Raw genomic sequence first — 20,524 nt, 5'->3', positions numbered from 1 at the left:
CTTGGCGGACGGCGACGGCGTGGCGCGTGGAGGAGTCTCCGCTAGGCGGCGACCACCGAAGGGATCCCGCTCGGATGCGGACGCGGTGTTTTTTTTTTTTTTTTTTTTAAAGGAACACAGATGTATTCCATTAAACTGGTGTGCTGGGCATATCACCAGCACACAGGTTTAGTACAAACTGTGGTAGATGGACAATCCAGACCTCACGATCGCCATCCCGTAACAGAGCGTCACGCGCAGTTAGTTCATGAGCTACAACATTACATGATCTTGTTACAACAGATATTCTAAAGTTTTCAAAACTAACACATAACATGGCTTTTATTTCTCTAAATAGAACACCTAGGGGCGCTAGATCATAATCGCTTGATGTAATAGCATTCTTCAGTACAGTCAAATCTATTTTCAAAATCACCTGATTACACCCCATTGATGAGGTGATTTGCACCGCTTGGAGAAGAGCTCGAGGTTCAGCTTGAAGATGACCTTGTCCAGCTGCCACCGCTACTCCTCGATCATTCCTGACTATAAAGCCCCAACCACCTGAGAAGGATTGATGCCTAAAAGCCCCATCTATATTGATCTTTAAAAAATTATGCATCGGTCGAGACCATTGCAGTTGCATCTTATTACTTGGTGTTAGTTTCTTTACCTGCATGTTCTTGTATTCCAAAACATGAACTCTGACAGAGGTAATTATCTCATCTCATGTTCTTAGTTTTTCTTCCCGGTTTGCTTTATTCCTTTCCGCCCACCAGATCCAGAGCAAACAACAAGCTGCGAGCCTCTTGTCTTCGTTTAGATTGAATATTTCCTGTAGGAGAGATGGGCCGCTTGGGCATCCAGCAATTAACTCTCTCGTGTCCTCCATTTGAAGTCCTCTCCAGATTGGTTTAACTAATTTTTATTTGCAAAAAATGTGGCCTCCATCTTCATTTAATCTAAAATAAAGTGGGCATCTGGTATCAATATTCATACCTCTTTGTTTCAGTTTCATCCTCAATGGTAAACTGTTGGTGGCCACTCTCCATAGGAAGTGCAGAATCTTGTTAGGCAGAGGGAGTGACCATAGTCTCTTCCATTCGAAACCACATGTGTTTCCCACTGGACTGGAGCATTCAGGTAGCCCTTTCACAGATTCATGCGCTTCACAATCCCGTGCTACTTTGTATGCAGATTTGACTGAGAAAAGTCCTTTCTTATCATAGTGCCATGCTGGGAAGTCATCTAGCTGCTCATGAATTGGGATCCTGAGTATAACTTGTACATCTTCGCTTACCATTGATTGGTTCAGTAGGTCTAGGTCCCAAGTGTTAGTTACTGGATTTATGAGCTCTTCGACGTGCATGATTAGATTGTTGCCCTTCCTTGATATGACCCTTCTTGATATTCCTCTTGGGATCCGTGGATCGTTCCATATGTTAATAGATTTGCCATTCCCCACTCTCCATATTATGCCTTTATTTAGCAGATTGACCCCTTTTAATATGCTCCTCCATGTATATGACATTCCCCTTGCAGGCTTTGCATTTAAGATTTGCCCATCTGGGTAGTATTTCGCAGATAATACTCGGGCACAAAGGGCATTTGGGTTGTGGAGCAACCTCCATGCTTGTCTTGCAAGCATTGCTATATTGAACGAATGGAGATTCCTGAACCCAAGACCCCCATTTTGTTTGGACATTGTCAATCTTTCCAAGCTCACCCAATGTATCTTGTTTTCCTTATCCATTTGACTCCACCAATACCTACAGATCATCTCGCTCAATTGATCATAGAAGGATTTTGTAAGGTCAAAACAAGCCATTGCATAGACTGGAGTTGCTTGAGCCATGACCTTGATTAAGATTTCTTTCCCAGCCTATGAAAGCATTTTTTCCTTCCAGCCTTGGATTCATCTCCAAACCCTTTCTCTTATGTACGCAAAAGTTTTGCTCTTTGATTTCCGAATATAAGCTGGCAGGCCAAGGTACTTCTCTGAATACCCCTCCTTGTGGATGTTAAGGATGTTCTTCATCCTTTCCTTGTGACATGGTTTCATGTTCCTGTTGAAGAGGATAGATGATTTGTCTCTGTTGATTGCCTGGCCTGAGCATTTCTCATGCACTTCAAGGATGCGCTGCACTTCTGTTGCATTCCTTTCGTTTCCTTCAACTAGTAATAAAGAATCGTTAGCAAATAGTAGATGACTAACACTTGGGGCATTGCGACAGATTTTAATACCTTTTAGTCTTCCATTTTCTTCCGCATCTTGGAGCATTGCTGAAAAGCCTCCTACACAAATCAGGAAAAGATAGGGAGATAATGGGTCCCCTTGTCTTAGCCCCCGCCCGGGAAGAATTGTGTTAGTGACTTCATTGTTGACCTTGATTTGGTATCTAACCGTGGTTACACATTTCATCACTAGGTCCACCCATCTTCTTCTAAACCCCAGCTTCAGGAGCATTCCTTCAACAAAATTCCATTCAAGGCGATCGTAAGCCTTGCCCATGTCCAACTTTAGAGCTGCAAATCCTGATGCTCCACTCCTTTTATTCTGCAAGTAGTGTGTTAATTCATATGTAAGAAGGATATTATCTGAAATAATACGCCCGGGGACGACAACACTTTGATTATGAGATATAATATCAGGGAGGATAACCTTCAATCTATTGGTAAGTGTTGGGAATCATAGCATAATTTAAAATTTTCCTACGCTCACCAAGATGCATCTACGGAGTATACTAGCAACGAGGGGAAAGGAGTGCATCTACATACCCTTGTAGATCGCGAGCGGAAGCGTTCCAATGAACGTGGATGACGGAGTCGTACTCGCCGTGATCCAAATCACCGATGACCGAGTGCCGAACGGACGGCACCTCCGCGTTCAACACACGTACGGTGCAGCGACGTCTCCTCCTTCTTGATCCAGCAAGGGGGAAGGAGAAGTTGATGGAGATCCAGCAGCACGACGGCGTGGTGGTGGATGCAGCGGGATGTCGGCAGGGCTTCGCCGAGCTTATACGAGAGAGAGAGAGGTGTTGCAGGGGAGGAAGGAGGCGCCCAAGGCTGATATGTGGCTGCCCTCCCCCTTTATATAGGCCCCCTTGGGAGGGGGGGGGGGCGCCGGCCAAACCCATCTAGGGTGGGGGGGCGGCGGCCAAGGGGGTGCCTTGCCCCCCAAGGCAAGTGGGAAGCCCCCCCACCCTAGGGTTTGCAACCCTAGGCGCATGGGGGGAGGCCCATAGGGGGGTGCCCAGCCCACTAGGGGCTGGTTCCCTTCCCACTTCAGCCCACGGGGCCCTCCGGGATAGGTGGCCCCACCCGGTGGACCCCCGGAACCCTTCCGGTGGTCCCGGTACAATACCGGTAACCCCCGAAACTTTCCCAGTGGCCGAAACTTGACTTCCTATATATAATTCTTCACCTCCGGACCATTCCAGAACCTCTCGTGACGTTCGGGATCTTATCCGGGACTCCGAACAACTTTCGGGTTTCCGCATACACTTATCTCTACAACCCTAGCGTCACCGAACCTTAAGTGTGTAGACCCTACAGGTTCGGGAGACATGCAGACATGACCGAGACGCCTCTCCGGTCAATAACCAACAGCGGGATCTGGATACCCATGTTGGCTCCCACATGTTCCACGATGATCTCATCGGATGAACCACGGTGTCGAGGATTCAATCAATCCCGTATGCAATTCCCTTTGTCAATCGGTATGTTACTTGCCCGAGATTCGATCGTCGGTATCCCAATACCTTGTTCAATCTCGTTACCGGCAAGTCTCTTTACTCGTACCGCAATGCATCATCCCGTGACTAACGCCTTAGTCACATTGAGCTCATTATGATGATGCATTACCGAGTGGGCCCAGAGATACCTCTCCTTCACACGGAGTGACAAATCCCAGTCTCGATCCGTGCCAACCCAACAGACACTTTCGGAGATACCCGTAGTGCACCTTTATAGTCACCCAGTTACGTTGTGACGTTTGGCACACCCAAAGCACTCCTACGGTATCCGGGAGTTGCACGATCTCATGGTCTAAGGAAAAGATACTTGACATTGGAAAAGCTCTAGCAAACGAAACTACACGATCTTTTATGCTATGCTTAGGATTGGGTCTTGTCCATCACATCATTCTCCTAATGATGTGATCCCGTTATCAATGACATCCAATGTCCATAGTCAGGAAACCATGACTATCTGTTGATCAACGAGCTAGTCAACTAGAGGCTTACTAGGGACACGTGGTGGTCTATGCATTCACACATGTATTACGATTTCCGGACAATACAATTATAGCATGAACAATAGACAATTACCATGAACAAAGAAATATAATAATAACCATTTATTATTGCCTCTAGGGCATATTTCCAACAGTCTCCCACTTGCACTAGAGTCAATAATCTAGTTACATTGTGATGAATCGAACACCCATTGCGTCCTGGTGTTGATCATGTTTTGTCCTAGGGAGAGGTTTAGTCAACGGATCTGCTACATTCAGGTCCGTATGTACCTTACAAATATCTATGTGTCCATTTTGAACACTTTCACGAATGGAGTTGAAGCGACGCTTGATATGCCTGGTCTTCCTGTGAAACCTGGGCTCCTTCGCAAGGGCAATAGCTCCAGTGTTGTCACAGAAGAGAGTCATCGGACCCGACGCATTGGGAATCACCCCTAGGTCGGTAATGAACTCCTTCATCCAGACTGCTTCCTGTGCTGCCTCCGAGGCTGCCATGTACTCCGCTTCACATGTAGATCCCGCCACGACGCTTTGCTTGCAACTGCACCAGCTTACTGCTCCTCCATTCAAAATATACACGTATCCGGTTTGTGACTTCGAGTCATCCAGATCTGTGTCGAAGCTAGCGTCGACGTAACCCTTTACGACGAGCTCTTCGTCACCTCCATAAACGAGAAACATATCCTTAGTCCTCTTCAGGTACTTCAGGATATTCTTGACCGCTGTCCAGTGTTCCATGCCGGGATTACTTTGGTACCTTCCTACCAAACTTACGGCAAGGTTTACATCAGGTTTGGTACACAGCATGGCATACATAATAGACCCTATGGCCGAGGCATAGGGGATGACACTCATCTTTTCTCTATCTTCTGCCGTGGTCGGGCATTGAGCCGTGCTCAATTGCACACCTTGCAATACAGGCAAGAACCCCTTCTTGGACTGATCCATATTGAACTTCTTCAATATCTTGTCAAGGTATGTACTCTGTGAAAGACCAATGAGGCGTCTTGATCTATCTCTATAGATCTTGATGCCTAATATATAAGCAGCTTCTCCAAGGTCCTTCATTGAAAAACACTTATTCAAATAGGCCTTTATACTTTCCAAGAATTCTATATCATTTCCCATTAATAATATGTCATCCACATATAATAAGAGAAATGCTACAGAGCTCCCACTCACTTTCTTGTAAACACAGGCTTCTCCATAAGTCTGTGTAAACCCAAACGCTTTGATCATCTCATCAAAGCGAATGTTCCAACTCCGAGATGCTTGCACCAGCCCATAGATTGAGCGCTGGAGCTTGCATACTTTGTTAGCATTCTTAGGATCGACAAAACCTTCCAGCTGCATCATATACAACTCTTCCTTAAGGAAGCCGTTAAGGAATGCCGTTTTGACGTCCATCTGCCATATCTCATAATCATAGTATGCGGCAATTGCTAACATGATTCGGACGGACTTCAGCTTCGCTACGGGTGAGAAAGTCTCATCGTAGTCAACCCCTTGAACTTGTCGATAACCCTTAGCGACAAGTCGAGCCTTATAGATGGTCACATTACCATCCGCGTCCGTCTTCTTCTTAAAGATCCATTTGTTTTCTATGGCTCGCCGATCATCGGGCAAGTCAGTCAAAGTCCATACTTCATTTTCATACATGGATCCTATCTCGGATTTCATGGCTTCTAGCCATTTGTCGGAATCCGGGCCCGCCATCACTTCTTCATAGTTCGAAGGTTCACCGTTGTCTAACAACATGATTTCCAGGACAGGGTTGCCGTACCACTCTGGTGCGGAACGTGTCCTTGTGGACCTACGAATTTCAGTAGCAACTTGATCCGAAGCTTCATGATCATCATCATTAACTTCCTCCCCAGTCGGTGTAGGCACCACAGGAACATTTTCCCGCGCTGCGCTACTTTCCGGTACGGAAGGGGTGACTATCACCTCATCAAGTTCCACTTTCCTCCCACTCAATTCTTTCGAGAGAAACTCCTTCTCCAGAAAGGACCCGTTCTTGGCAACGAAGATCTTGCCTTCGGATCTGAGGTAGAAGGTATACCCAATAGTTTCCTTAGGGTATCCTATGAAGACGCATTTTTCCGACTTGGGTTCGAGCTTTTCAGGTTGAAGTTTCTTGACATAAGCATCGCATCCCCAAACTTTTAGAAACGACAGCTTAGGTTTCTTCCCAAACCATAATTCATACGGTGTCGTCTCAACGGATTTCAACGGAGCCCTATTTAAAGTGAATGCGGCAGTCTCTAAAGCATAGCCCCAAAATGAGAGCGGTAAATCGGTAAGAGACATCATAGATCGCACCATATCCAATAGAGTGCGATTACGACGTTCGGACACACCATTTCTCTGAGGTGTTCTAGGCGGCGTGAGTTGTGAAACTATTCCACATTTCCTTAAGTGTGTACCAAATTCGTGACTTAAATATTCTCCACCACGATCTGATCGTAAGAATTTTATTTTCCTGTCACGTTGATTCTCAACTTCACTCTGAAATTCCTTGAACTTTTTAAAGGTTTCAGACTTGTGTTTCATTAGGTAGACATGCCCATATCTACTTAAATCATCAGTGAGAGTGAGAACATAACGATATCCTCCGCGAGCCTCAACACTCATTGGACCGCACACATCGGTATGTATGATTTCCAATAAGTTGGTTGCTCGCTCCATTGTTCCGGAGAACGGAGTCTTGGTCATCTTACCCATGAGGCATGGTTCGCACGTGTCAAATGATTCGTAATCAAGAGACTCCAAAAGTCCATCTGCATGGAGCTTCTTCATGCGCTTGACACCGATGTGACCAAGGCGGCAGTGCCATAAGTATGTGGGACTATCGTTATCAACTTTACATCTTTTGGTATTCACACTATGAACATGTGTAACATCACGTTCGAGATTCATCAAAAATAAACCATTGACCAGCGGGGCATGACCATAAAACATATCTCTCAAATAAATAGAACAACCATTATTCTCGGATTTAAATGAGTAGCCATCTCGAATTAAACGAGATCCAGATACAATGTTCATGCTCAAAGCTGGCACTAAATAACAATTATTGAGGTTTAAAACTAATCCCGTGGGTAGATGCAGAGGTAGCGTGCTGACGGCGATCACATCGACCTTGGAACCATTCCCGACGCGCATCGTCACCTCGTCCTTCGCCAGTCTCCGTTTATTCCGTAGTTCCTGTTTTGAGTTACAAATATGAGCAACCGCACCGGTATCAAATACCCAGGAGCTACTACGAGTACTGGTAAGGTACACATCAATTACATGTATATCACATATACCTTTGGTGTTGCCGGCCTTCTTGTCCGCTAAGTATTTGGGGCAGTTCCGCTTCCAGTGACCACTTCCCTTGCAATAAAAGCACTCAGTTTCAGGCTTGGGTCCATTCTTTGGCTTCTTCCCAGTAACTGGTTTACCGGGCGCGGCAACTCCCTTGCCGTCCTTCTTGAAGTTCTTCTTACCCTTGCCCTTCTTGAACTTAGTGGTTTTATTCACCATCAACACTTGATGTTCTTTTCTGATTTCCACCTCCGCTGATTTCAGCATCGAATATACCTCAGGAATGGTCTTTTCCATCCCCTACATATTGTAGTTCATCACAAAGCTCTTGAAGCTTGGTGGAAGCGACTGAAGGATTCTGTCAATGACCGCGTCATCCGGGAGATTAACTCCCAGCTGAGTCAAGCGGTTGTGCAACCCAGACATTCTGAGTATGCGCTCACTTACAGAACTATTTTCCTCCATTTTACAGCTAAAGAACTTGTCGGAGACTTCATATCTCTCGACCCGGGCATGAGCTTGGAAAACCAATTTCAGCTCCTCGAACATCTCATATGCTCCATGTTTGTCAAAACGCTTTTGGAGACCCGGTTCTAAGCTGTAAAGCATGCCGCACTGAACGAGGGAGTAATCATCAGCACGCTGCTGCCAAGCGTTCATAACGTCTTGGTTCTCAGGGATTGGTGCTTCACCTAGCGGTGCTTCTAAGACAGAATCTTTCTTGGCTACTATGAGGATGATCCTCAGGTTCCGGACCCAGTCCGTATAGTTGCTGCCATCATCTTTCAGCTTGGTTTTCTCTAGGAACGCGTTGAAATTGAGGACAACGTTGGCCATTTGATCTACAAGACATAGTGTAAAGATTTTAGACTAAGTTCATGATAATTAAGTTCATCTAATCAAATTATTTAATGAACTCCCACTCAGATAGACATCCCTCTAGTCATCTAAGTGAAAACATGATCCGAGTTTAACTAGGCCGTGTCCGATCATCACGTGAGACGGACTAGTCAAGATCGGTGAACATCTCCATGTTGATCGTATCTTCTATACGACTCATGCTCGACCTTTCGGTCCTCCGTGTTCCGAGGCCATGTCTGTACATGCTAGGCTCGTCAACACCCGTTGTATTCGAACGTTAGAATCTATCACACCCGATCATCACGTGGTGCTTCGAAACAACGAACCTTCGCAACGGTGCACAGTTAGGGTGAACACTTTCTTGAAATTATCATAAGGGATCATCTTACTTATTACCGTCGTTCTAAGCAAATAAGATGCAAAAACATGATAAACATCACATGCAATCAAATAGTGACATGATATGGCCAATATCATTATGCTCCTTTGATCTCCATCTTCGGGGCACCATGATCATCTTCGTCACCGGCATGACACCATGATCTCCATCATCATGATCTCCATCATTGTGTCTTCATGAAGTCGTCACGCCAACTATTACTTCTACTTCTATGGCTAACGCGTTTAGCAACAAAGTAAAGTAATTTACATGGCGTTATTCAATGACACGCAGGTCATGCAAAATAATAAAGACAACTCCTATGGCTCCTGCCGGTTGTCATACTCATCGACATGCAAGTCGTGATTCCTATTACAAGAATATGATCAATCTCATACATCACATATATCATTCATCACATCTTCTGGCCATATCACATCACATAGCACTTGCTGCAAAAACAAGTTAGACGTCCTCTAATTGTTGTTGCAAATTTTTACGTGGTTTGTAGGTTTCTAGCAAGAACGTTTCTTACCTACGGAAGACCACAACGTGATTTGCCAATTTCTATTTACCCTTCATAAGGACCCTTTTCATCGAATCCGTTCCGACTAAAGTAGGAGAGACACACACCCGCTAGCCACCTTATGCAACTAGTGCATGTCAGTCGGTGGAACCTGTCTCACGTAAGCGTACGTGTAAGGTCGGTCCGGGCCGCTTCATCCTACAATGCCGCCGAAACAAGAAACGACTAGTAGCGGCAAGAAGAATTGGCAACATCAACGCCCACAACTGCTTTGTGTTCTACTCGTGCATAGTAACTACGCATAGGCCTGGCTCATGATGCCACTGTTGGGAATCGTAGCATAATTTAAAATTTTCCTACGCTCACCAAGATGCATCTATGGAGTATACTAGCAACGAGGGGAAAGGAGTGCATCTACATACCCTTGTAGATCGCGAGCGGAAGCGTTCCAATGAACGTGGATGACGGAGTCGTACTCGCCGTGATCCAAATCACCGATGACCGAGTGCCGAACGGACGGCACCTCCGCGTTCAACACACGTACGGTGCAGCGACGTCTCCTCCTTCTTGATCCAGCAAGGGGGAAGGATAAGTTGATGGAGATCCAGCAGCACGACGGCGTGGTGGTGGATGCAGCGGGATGTCGGCAGGGCTTCGCCGAGCTTATACGAGAGAGAGAGGTGTTGCAGGGGAGGAAGGAGGCGCCCAAGGCTGATATGTTGCTGCCCTCCCTCCCCCCTTTATATAGGCCCCCTTGGGAGGGGGGGGGGCGCCGGCCAAACCCATCTAGGGTGGGGGGCGGCGGCCAAGGGGGGTGCCTTGCCCCCCAAGGCAAGTGGGAAGCCCCCCCACCCTAGGGTTTGCAACCCTAGGCGCATGGGGGGAGGCCCATGGGGGGCGCCCAGCCCACTAGGGGCTGGTTCCCTTCCCACTTCAGCCCACGGGGCCTTCCGGGATGGGTGGCCCCACCCGGTGGACCCCCGGGACCCTTCCGGTGGTCCCGGTACAATACCGGTAACCCCCGAAACTTTCCCGGTGGCCGAAACTTGACTTCCTATATATAATTCTTCACCTCCGGACCATTCCGGAACCTCTCGTGACGTTCGGGATCTCATCCGGGACTCCGAACAACTTTCGGGTTTCCGCATACACTTATCTCTACAACCCTAGCGTCACCGAACCTTAAGTGTGTAGACCCTACGGGTTCGGGAGACATGCAGACATGACCGAGACGCCTCTCCGGTCAATAACCAATAGCGGGATCTGGATACCCATGTTGGCTCCCACATGTTCCACGATGATCTCATCGGATGAACCACGGTGTCGAGGATTCAATCAATCCCGTATGCAATTCCCTTTGTCAATCGGTATGTTACTTGCCCGAGATTCGATCGTCGGTATCCCAATACCTTGTTCAATCTCGTTACCGGCAAGTCTCTTTACTCGTACCGCAATGCATCATCCCGTGACTAACGCCTTAGTCACATTGAGCTCATTATGATGATGCATTACCGAGTGGGCCCAGAGATACCTCTCCGTCACACGGAGTGACAAATCCCAGTCTCGATCCGTGCCAACCCAACAGACACTTTCGGAGATACCCATAGTGCACCTTTATAGTCACCCAGTTACGTTGTGACGTTTGGCACACCCAAAGCACTCCTACGGTATCCGGGAGTTGCACGATCTCATGGTCTAAGGAAAAGATACTTGACATTGGAAAAGCTCTAGCAAACGAAACTACACGATCTTTTATGCTATGCTTAGGATTGGGTCTTGTCCATCACATCATTCTCCTAATGATGTGATCCCGTTATCAATGACATCCAATGTCCATAGTCAGGAAACCATGACTATCTGTTGATCAATGAGCTAGTCAACTAGAGGCTTACTAGGGACACGTGGTGGTCTATGCATTCACACATGTATTACGATTTTCGGACAATACAATTATAGCATGAACAATAGACAATTACCATGAACAAAGAAATATAATAATAACCATTTATTATTGCCTCTAGGGCATATTTCCAACAGTAAGTACCTTAGACACCACTTTGTAGACAACATTGCATAGGCTTATTGGCCTAAGATCTTTCAGCTTCTCCGGTTTTGAAATTTTTGGTATAACTACTACCAAAGTATCATTCGAGCCTTCTGGCATGTCTCCTCCCTTCAAACATTGAGCACTTCTCTTGTGAGCTGGTCTCCAACGATTTGCCAGAAGCGTTTAAAAAATATGACAGGCATTCCATCAGGACCAGGTACTTTAAGGTCACCGGTGTTTTCTAGTGCAGTTTTGACCTCTTCTGGAGAGTATTCCGCGCATAGGACATTGTTCATGCTGTTGTCCACTTTTGTTGGAACGACTTGCAATATTTCTGTTATGTTATACCCGGCTTTCGATGAGAAGAGGTTGAAAAAAAATATTCTGCCACATGCTCTCTCATCTGTTCTTGGCTTTCCACCCACGACCCATCTTCTTTCTGAAGTTTGTTTATTTTATTCCGTTTCTTTCTTTCCGATGCAAAAGCATGGAAGTAGGCTGTGTTACGATCCCCGGAATGTAACCACTTCACGTGGGCTCGCTGTTTCCAAAAGGTGTCATATTGTTGTTCCAATCTATTTATTTTTCCCTTAGCACGTTTTCCCGTGCAATAGAGCTTTGACTGATTTCACTCCTCCTGGTAAGTTCTAATTCCTCCTTCATTCTTTTTATTTTCTCCTGTGTGTTTCCCAGGACCTTAGCATCCCATTCCTTTAAATCGACAGCTACTTTCCGGAGACCTTCCATTAGGTTCCCAACCATGTTAGTTGTCATGTTGCTCCAGGCCTTGTTTACGATGTTGTCATAGTCCTCTTCTTGGAGCCATTTTGCTTCAAACCTGAAGAAATTAACTCTATCATATGATCTGGATCTGTTGTTATTATTTTCACCAGTAATCATTATCACTGGTCTGTGGTCGGAGTGTCTGTGATCACCATTAATCACTTTATAGGATGAGAAGCAATCACACCATAAACTAGACCCAAGTGCCCGATCAAGTCTTTCTTTCACATATCTCCTAGCATCCCAACTATTGTTACGCCATGTATATTTGTCTCCATAGTAGCCCAAGTCTCTGAGACCACTTTCCTCAATCGCCATTCTGAAATTGTCCATTTGACTTTGAGGACGAGGCGGTCCGCCTTTTTTTTTCATGTCCATAGAGTATTTCGTTGAAGTCCCCCATGCATAGCCAAGGGGGGTCTGATTGCTGGTTCAGTATTCGCAATAGTTTCCATGTATTTCCTCTTTTGTCACTTGCTGGTTCACCATATATTCCAGTGAACCTCCATTTAAAACCATCATCCTCTACCACTCGCACATCTATATGATACTTGGAGTAGTTGCGAAGTTCAATATTTATCTCCTTTCTCCAAAAGAGTGCTATGCCTCCACTTTTTCCCTTGCAATCTCTAGTTACCATCCCTGACATTCCTAACATCCATCTAAATCTACTTATCTTGTTTTCCACCATCTTTGTTTCGGAAAGAAAAAGCACATTCGGGTCCTTCCTCTTCTGGAGATCCAGAAGCCCTCGAACTGCCGAGCAATTACCCAATCCCTGGCAGTTCCAAGCCACTAGTTTCATTGGGGCCCGCCGGGCTGTCTCTACAGCCCAGCTTCCACATTATTAGATTGTTGCGTTATAGTGCTTTGGTCAACCGCCTCCTTAGCATCATTCGAAACATCGATTTCCATCTTGGTTTTCTTTGCAAACTCAAGGCCCATATCTATTTCCATAGCATCAGCACCTCTCTTATTTGTACATTTTCCTTCTGCAGGTTTTGATTTCCCTCCTGTGCTTCTCACTCGTCGCTTGAGCCATGTTTGCCATTCTCTCTTATTTGATTTCTTTTTCTCGAATACGCATAAGCATGCGTATCATTCATTAAAGGAGAAGGGGGAAAGAGTCCCCAAAGTCATATTTACATGTCGGATTTCTGACACCACCCACACACTCAAGGCTCCCTTCCTTCTATGTTTCATCCTCCCACCCGGCTACCTCTACACCATCTTGCACTCCTCCAGCGCCCTCCTTGAACAGCCCCGCCTTTTCCCATAACTTGGCCTCCTCCATAATTCTCTGCCGTACTCTCGAGAGGGAGGGGGTAGCTCCATTGAACACAATGTCGTTCCTATGTCTCTAGATCAACCACATTACCAATAGGCACTTGGCTCATCGCTTTCTTGTTGTGCCCAGCAGAATCTTGTGGGAGACACCAAGCACTTAGCTCCTCGCCAACTAGTGGCTCAATTCCCGGTCTACCGGTAATCAGCCCCAACCATGCCATATTTTTTTTGCAAACACACACCCGAGCATGAGATGATGGATGGTCTCCTCTTCCTGGTCGCAAAGGGGGCAGGCGTTTTGATGTGGTAGTCCTCGTCTAGCCAACCGATCCGAGGTCCAGCACTTGTTTTTTAAGGCTAACCATGTGAAGAATCGACATCGAAGAGGTGCCCGGGAGCCCCAAGTAAACTCAGCCTCCGGCGAAACCTGAAGACCCAAGAACCTCGCCGCATAGGCCGACCGCGCCGAAAACTGGCCATTGCTCTCCCAATTCCACCGCATCGTTTCATCAACTCCTTCAGAGAGTTGCACCTCGTCCAAATTAGACCACAGCCCCAAGAACTGCAACAACGCCTCCGTCGAGAGCTCCGGGCCAATGTTCGACACCCATCTGTTGTTGTCAAGAGCCTCCGAGACCGTTAGCAACCTTCTAGCCCTCCGAGGACTCATGTCATATATCAAAGGCGCGAGATCATGTATCCGGGAGCCATCCAACCATTTATCCTCCCACAACAAGGTAGATTTCCCATCACCCAAAGTCGTAACTGCCGCAGCTTGCACCAATGCTTCTAACTCCACCGGTACGCTGATCTGAAACTCTGCCCATGGTCTACCTTTCTCGTACTTTTGCAGCCACGGCCATCTCGCTTGAAGTGCCTTACCGAGCCACTTCAAGTTCGCCAATCCCAGCCCTCCAGCCCACTCGGGCCTGCACACCATTTCCCATGAAACCGAGCAATTTCCTCCACGGGCCTCCTTCTTTCCACACCACAAGAACCCGCGACAAATCTTAGATAGAGCCGAGATTGTCTTTGCGGGCAAATCCAACGCCAACATGGAGTGCACAGGGATCGCACGCAGCACCGATTGTATGAGTAGCATGCGGCTACTCTTTGGGAGTAGGGAGGCCTTCCACAAAGGTAGCGCATCCCCAACCTTATCCACCAGATCCTGGAGCTGCGCCACCATTGGCTTCCTCAGGGTTAATGGGAGGCCGAGGTACCTGCACGGGAACGTGCCAGCGGGGCAACCCAAGATGTTCATAGCCAAGTCTTTCTCGTCCGGAGAGCACCTAATCGGTATAGCCAAGCTTTTGCTCCAATTCACCACCAAGCCCGAGGCCTGGCCAAAAATCCACAGAATAGCATCACAAGTCCGTGTTTCCAATTCATTGGGCTTGAGAAAGGCAACCACGTCATCGGCAAACATGGAAACACGTTGTTTTGGCCCTGAACATGTCAAAGGTGTAAGGAGCCCCCTTTCTGTTGCAAACTGGAATAGTGCTCGTAGTGGCTCCATGCACAAGATGAAGAGCATAGGAGAAAGGGGGTCTCCTTGCCTGAAGCCTTGGCACGGCAAGATCGTCCTACCAGGCAAGCCATTAACCGTGATCCTCGTGGAGGAGGTGGCCAACAGTCCACAAATCCATGCAATCCATTTGGCTCCGAATCCCAACCTCCGCAACACCTGAAGTAGAAAAGGCCACTGGATTGTATCGAATGCTTTCGTGATGTCAAGTTTAAGTAGGACTGCCGGATGTCTCATCGCATGCAATCTCCTAGCCGTGCATTGCACCAACATATAGTTGTCATGAAGCGATCTGCCACGCACAAATGCACTCTGGTGGTGCCCCACCAACCTTGGCAGGTCCTCCGCAAGCCTGGTTGCCAGAATTTTGTCGAAGATCTTCACTGGTCCACTTATAAGGCTCACCGGTCTAAAATCTTTCACATCCACCGCTCCCTGGATCTTGGGGAGGAGGGAAACCAGCGCCTTGTTGATGGAAGCCAACCCTCTCATGTCTCCCGCATGGAACTGCCGCAGAGCCTTCATAAAATCATCTTTGATTATGTGCCAACATGACACAAAGAAAACGGCCAGTGAAACCGTCCGGGCTTGGTGCCTTGTCCAATGGCATTGCTTTGATAATTTTCTCAACCTCCTCTTCCTCAAACTGGGCCTCGAGGTGTGCGAGATCCATATATGGGAGATCAAGCATGTCCAAGTTGATCGAGGCCAACCGCCGAGCCGAAGAACCAAATAATGCATCGTAGTAGTCATCCACCACCTTCGCTATGCTCTCCTGCCCAGTGTATAGCACCCCCTCGTGGCTCAAAGAAGTGATCACATTCTTCTTTTGCCTGAATCTTGCCTGTCGCTGGAAGAAAGCCGTGTTCGCCTCCCCCTCTTTAAGTTGCCAAATCCGTGATCTCTGCCTCGCAATGGATCTCTCGAGCGAGCAGAGGCCAAGAAGATCCCTCTTCAGCAACTTCCTTAATCCATGTTCGTCGTCCGCCAGCTGGCGCGAGTCTGCTGCCTTGTCAAGCCGTCCAATGATCTCCATCGCCAAGGAAATTTGGAGCTTAACATTCCCAATCCACTTGTCACTCCACGTTTGCAATGCTTTGGCCGTCGCATGCAGTTTGTTATCCAGGGCCAAGAAAGGGTTCCCTTCCGACGGCACCACATTCCATGCCTCCTGCACTACGTCAAGAAAGCCCTCGGCTTTCGGCCAGAAGCTTTCGAATTTGAAGCGCTTGCCCACATGAAAGTCCGCGTCCAGATCCACAAAGAGGTGAGAATGATCCGAGACTTTCGGCCAGAAGCTTTCGAATTTGATTTCATTGTCCTCTCCTCGAGTTAATTAGTTAAACTTCACATATTTAAATGAAAGAGAAAACAAAATACGAGCAGGAAGGGAACTAATTACGTACTATATCAACTAATCCATCCATGGACCTATAGTGGCTAGTAATAAAGGGAATCAATCAATCCATGGCGAGGTACTGCAGATGCTGGTGGTGATATCCTCCCAGCACCTGGTGGTGCAGCTGGTAGTGGTCCCCGGCCGCCGCCGGCACCGCCTGCCCGTCCATGCCATCGAGCTTCGCGTTCGTCGGCGGCGGCGGGGGGAGCGGGGACGACCACGCGCCGCCCCCGCCGTACATCTCCCTCGTCACCTCCAGCAGCGAGTCCCTCACCCTGTCCGCCGGCACCGCCGCCTCGTTGTCCTTCATCTGCAAACCAACCATGAATCCCTATCAGCAGGATGCAACAATGGCGATCGGCCCGGCGGGGATCCCCGGCGAGAGCGGGACGTACGACGGCGCGGAAGACGTTGAGGACGAGCTTGTTGTAGGAGGTGACGTTGACGCTGGTGATCTGGAGGCCGAGGGCGGCGATCTCGTCCATGACGCGGACGAAGCGCCCGGACTTGTGGGAGCACAGCACCTGCAGGAAGAACTCCTTCCCCTCCACCTGCCGGACCTCCACCTGCGGCTCCATGTCCTGGTCCTCCGCCTCCTTCTCCTCCTCCTCGCCCGCCTCCACCTTCCGGGGCCGCTTGCCGGCGGCGGACGGGAACGGCTGCTGCTGCGGCGAGTCCTCGTCGTTGTCGAGGCCCGGCGGCGGGTGGTCGTCGAGGAGCACGTCGGGGGCCTTGCTGTGGCCGCCGGTGACCCCCGGCGGGTTCGGGTCCTCCAGCTCGTCCTGCAGGTCCTTCACCTGCTTCTGCAGCCCCACGATGTAGTCGATCGCGTCCCCGAGGATCGACGCACGGTCCATCTGCCGACATGGATCGAAGCTCCTTAGTTTCAAGCAGCCAAGAATCGTGCATGGCGGCGGCCATGGATGACGGTGATTACCTTGGTGATGTTGGGGACGAGGGACCGGAGCGTGTAGAGGCGGTTGTTGAGCTTCTTGCGCCGCTTCCGCTCCGCGATGAGGTTCTTGCACTGCTGCCGCTTCCCGCCGCCGTCTTTGCCGGAGCCCCTCTGCGTCTCGCCGTCGACGTTGTCGTCGGGGTCCCCCAGCTGCATGTCACTCCTCTCCGACCCCGAGTCCGCCCTCCCCACGCCCGAGCCGTGCAGCTGCTGATGCTCCTGCGCCACCGTCGACGGCGGCTCGCTGCTCTCTGCCGCGTACTGCCAACCCACGCCCGCCGCGCCGTCCTCCTGCACTCCCGCCAGGAACGGCTCGCCCGAGCCGCTTCCCCCGGCGCCGTCGAACAGGTTGAGCGACGCCGCCGCGTAGAGCCGCCCCGGGTCTGCCGCTGCCGCGTCCCACGCAAACCCCTGCGCCTCCGTCTCCTGCCATCCCTGCCCACCGCCGCCGCACTGCGCCATGACCAGCTCCGCCATCTGCTGCTCCTCCGCCATCTGCATTAATCGCACCCCAGTCAGGTCAGCCATATATATACACCACGCACCATGGAAACGCGAAGGCTGTTGCGTACGGTGCACCGCCGTTGCCGCCGCCGTCGCGTCAGCTCACGGGAACCGCGTGCTCCCTAACTACTTCCAAACCTAACTGATATTTTTATTTCCCATCATCGGCCACGCACGCACGCACGCACGCACGTACGTATCTTGAAGCGAAGAGCTCGACGATGCCGCCGGCGACGGGGACGAGGAGCCGTGTCTTCTCGCCGCCGCTGGAGGAAGCCTCGTAGCCCGTGAGTAGATCCGGACCCGGCGCCCCGCCGCTGCTCTGCCAGATCGGCTGGTTCGACAGCAGGGCCTGAGCGTGCATCCTGACCAACCAACCAAAACAACAGTCAGAGATCCGGCCAAAAATTAACGGCAATCGACTTGGCCGGCCGGCAATTACCCGATGGAGGAGGAGTCGAGAGGGATGGAGGAAGGGACGTCGGCGAGCGTGGCCACCTGCGCCTCGAACTCCGCGCTGCAGCAGAACCCCGTCATCTCCAAGAACCTGCCATGAATGATGGATCATCATCATCAAGCTCTGGCTGCATGCAAGAATCGCATGAACAATCGAACACACGCACATACCGCTGGTCAGGAGAGAGCCGCCAGTAGATGCAGTAGTCCCAGCCGTGGGCGCCGCCGACGAGCGGCCTGAGCGCAGCCTCCACGGTGCCGCCGCCTCCCCCTCCATGGCCATGAACAGCCGCACGGCCGCCGATGATGCTCTGCTGGTGATAGTCTCCTCCTGCCATCGCTCAGCTCAGCGCCAGTGCGCAGTGGTCAGCTTGTCCTAGGATCGAGCAAGTGAGTGACACATCATACACGCAAGGCTTTCCCTGCTGTCAGGAATCAGGATAGGATTTGTTGATGTCACCGGTGTCACAGGGCTACACACGATCGCATGCAGCAAAGGTAGTACATTATACAGTACTAGTATCATGCATGCATTCATCATGATCATCAGCAAGCAAACAGAGGATCAAAATCAAGTGTGAGCTAACAGAATTACATAAACCTAGCACGACTGCCGTTATAGCTAGCTGTTCTTGGATGGTGTCAGAAGAAAGCTACCTTTCAGAACGCTTTCCGGCGCGGTCGGTCGACGGATCAGCCGAAAGCAATTGCTAACTGAAGAACCGCTTCAACTGAAGGCTGCAACAGGGGTGTTGCATCATCACTCATCAGCAAAGTATGTATAGGGCCATACACCTCTATGCCATTTTGGGGATGCAATTCAGAAATGCAAGTACCTAATTATATTACTGGTGAGAACTGAAAACCTGACAATTAGCATGAATGTGCTCTCGCCTTTTATCCATCGCCGCGCTGGTATCATCGCCGTGATCGGAGGCTGTTATGGGTAGGTGGGGTGCAAGAAAGGTGTGAGGGATCTCAAAACTTGATTTATCCTGACTCTACCAGTAAAGATGGCCAATGCAAATGCAAATGATGTGGCTCGCTCAATTGATTAATGGCAGTTAAGCAAGATGCAATTCTGATGAGAGGCCAAGCCCCCAGTTCTGCTATGGAAGGTAAGGTGTGGTGTCATGACCTCATGGGGATGCAGTGTGCACACTGCCACTTTCTCATGATCCAGCGACGCTAATGGCACGAGCAGGCAAGCACGTCATTTCGCCCAGGCAGCTAAGAGAAGGACGGAGTGACATCGGAGGCTGTTTGCATCGGCTGCTTCGCTGGTGAAGATATCTGCTGACGAAATGTGTTACTGTACCGTCCACGCACCAGCCAGTTCATCATGATCATTCACACACGATGTAAAAGGACAGACACAACAGAAATTCTTACGGCCGAAAAGAAAAGGAAGGAGCAATGGATGGATGGATTTAGTATGAGTATGCTTGCTTTCTTCTAGAGCATCTCCAACGGATGCGCAAAAACTGCTCCGCGCGCTAAAAGCCGTTCTTTTTGGGCGCGGAGACGCTCTAGCAGATGTTGCAAAATAGTGCGCGCGCAAAAAAGTTTAGAGCACGCGCTAAAAAGCACTATCATGCGTTGCAAATTTGGGGCGCCGGACCGCGCGCGCTTCATAATTTGTACCGCGTCCTATTCGGGCATTGCTGAGCATGGCTCTCGGCAAAGACATCGTCATATTATTCTTATTAATAATTTACCAAATAATTTAAAACTTTTATTGATAAATGTGACCAGTGGGACCACATGTCAGGTAGTAAAATGTTTCTGTGATGTGTTTTTACCGAGGGCGATGTCGCGGCTCTCGGTATAGGTAAGCCAAGTGACGGCACCGTTAGTTCCGAACGGGCATCCACGTGGCTTCTCTTTGCCGTGCGTGTCTCTCAGCGCCTGCCCCGTTTGCCGTGCGGTGCTCGTTCGCCGTGAGCGCGTGACGGCAACGTCAACTAGTTGTCATGAAGCCAGGTTTGCCGAGTGTGGCTCTCGGCGTTGTTTACTTTGCCGAGTGTCCATGTTTTGGCTCTCGGCGAAGAGCCTGGCACCCGGCATATAAGGAAATTTCAGCAGTGGTGGAAGCTACACCAATGCAGTCATCAAGGGCTTGGTGGATGCTTTAGCTTTGCCTACCTGGAAGCACCCACAACCACACTGCGTCGACTGGTTATATCAGTCGGGAAAATTGGAAGTTACTCAAAAGGTGCGTGTCAATTTTCTAGTTGGCGACTATAGTGATAC

At 49.2% G+C, this 20,524-nt stretch overlaps 1 protein-coding gene across 4 annotated transcripts; it reads right to left on the bottom strand.

Annotated features, from left to right (window-relative positions):
* Positions 1-16,242: 16,242 nt before the first annotated feature.
* On the bottom strand, positions 16,243-19,148 carry LOC123143411 (transcription factor TDR). Of its 4 annotated transcripts, none has more exons than XM_044562328.1 (7): positions 18,929-19,148; positions 18,443-18,696; positions 18,258-18,362; positions 18,012-18,180; positions 17,294-17,806; positions 16,752-17,213; positions 16,243-16,666 (listed from the first exon to the last, which is right to left on the bottom strand). In XM_044562328.1, exons 2-7 carry the CDS (start codon positions 18,607-18,609, stop codon positions 16,418-16,420), a joined length of 1,665 nt encoding a protein of 554 aa, XP_044418263.1. In that variant the 5' UTR covers positions 18,610-18,696; positions 18,929-19,148; the 3' UTR covers positions 16,243-16,417. The 4 variants fall into 4 exon arrangements, with proteins under 4 accessions (XP_044418263.1, XP_044418264.1, XP_044418262.1 ...); XM_044562329.1 differs by having other exon boundaries at positions 18,443-18,693; XM_044562327.1 differs by having other exon boundaries at positions 18,443-18,647.
* Positions 19,149-20,524: the final 1,376 nt, after the last annotated feature.

The sequence above is a fragment of the Triticum aestivum genome, chromosome 6D, assembly GCF_018294505.1.
Source record: "Triticum aestivum cultivar Chinese Spring chromosome 6D, IWGSC CS RefSeq v2.1, whole genome shotgun sequence".
In the NCBI taxonomy this organism is placed as follows: Eukaryota; Viridiplantae; Streptophyta; class Magnoliopsida; order Poales; family Poaceae; genus Triticum; species Triticum aestivum.
This window is presented reverse-complemented; position numbering and strand designations above follow the sequence as displayed.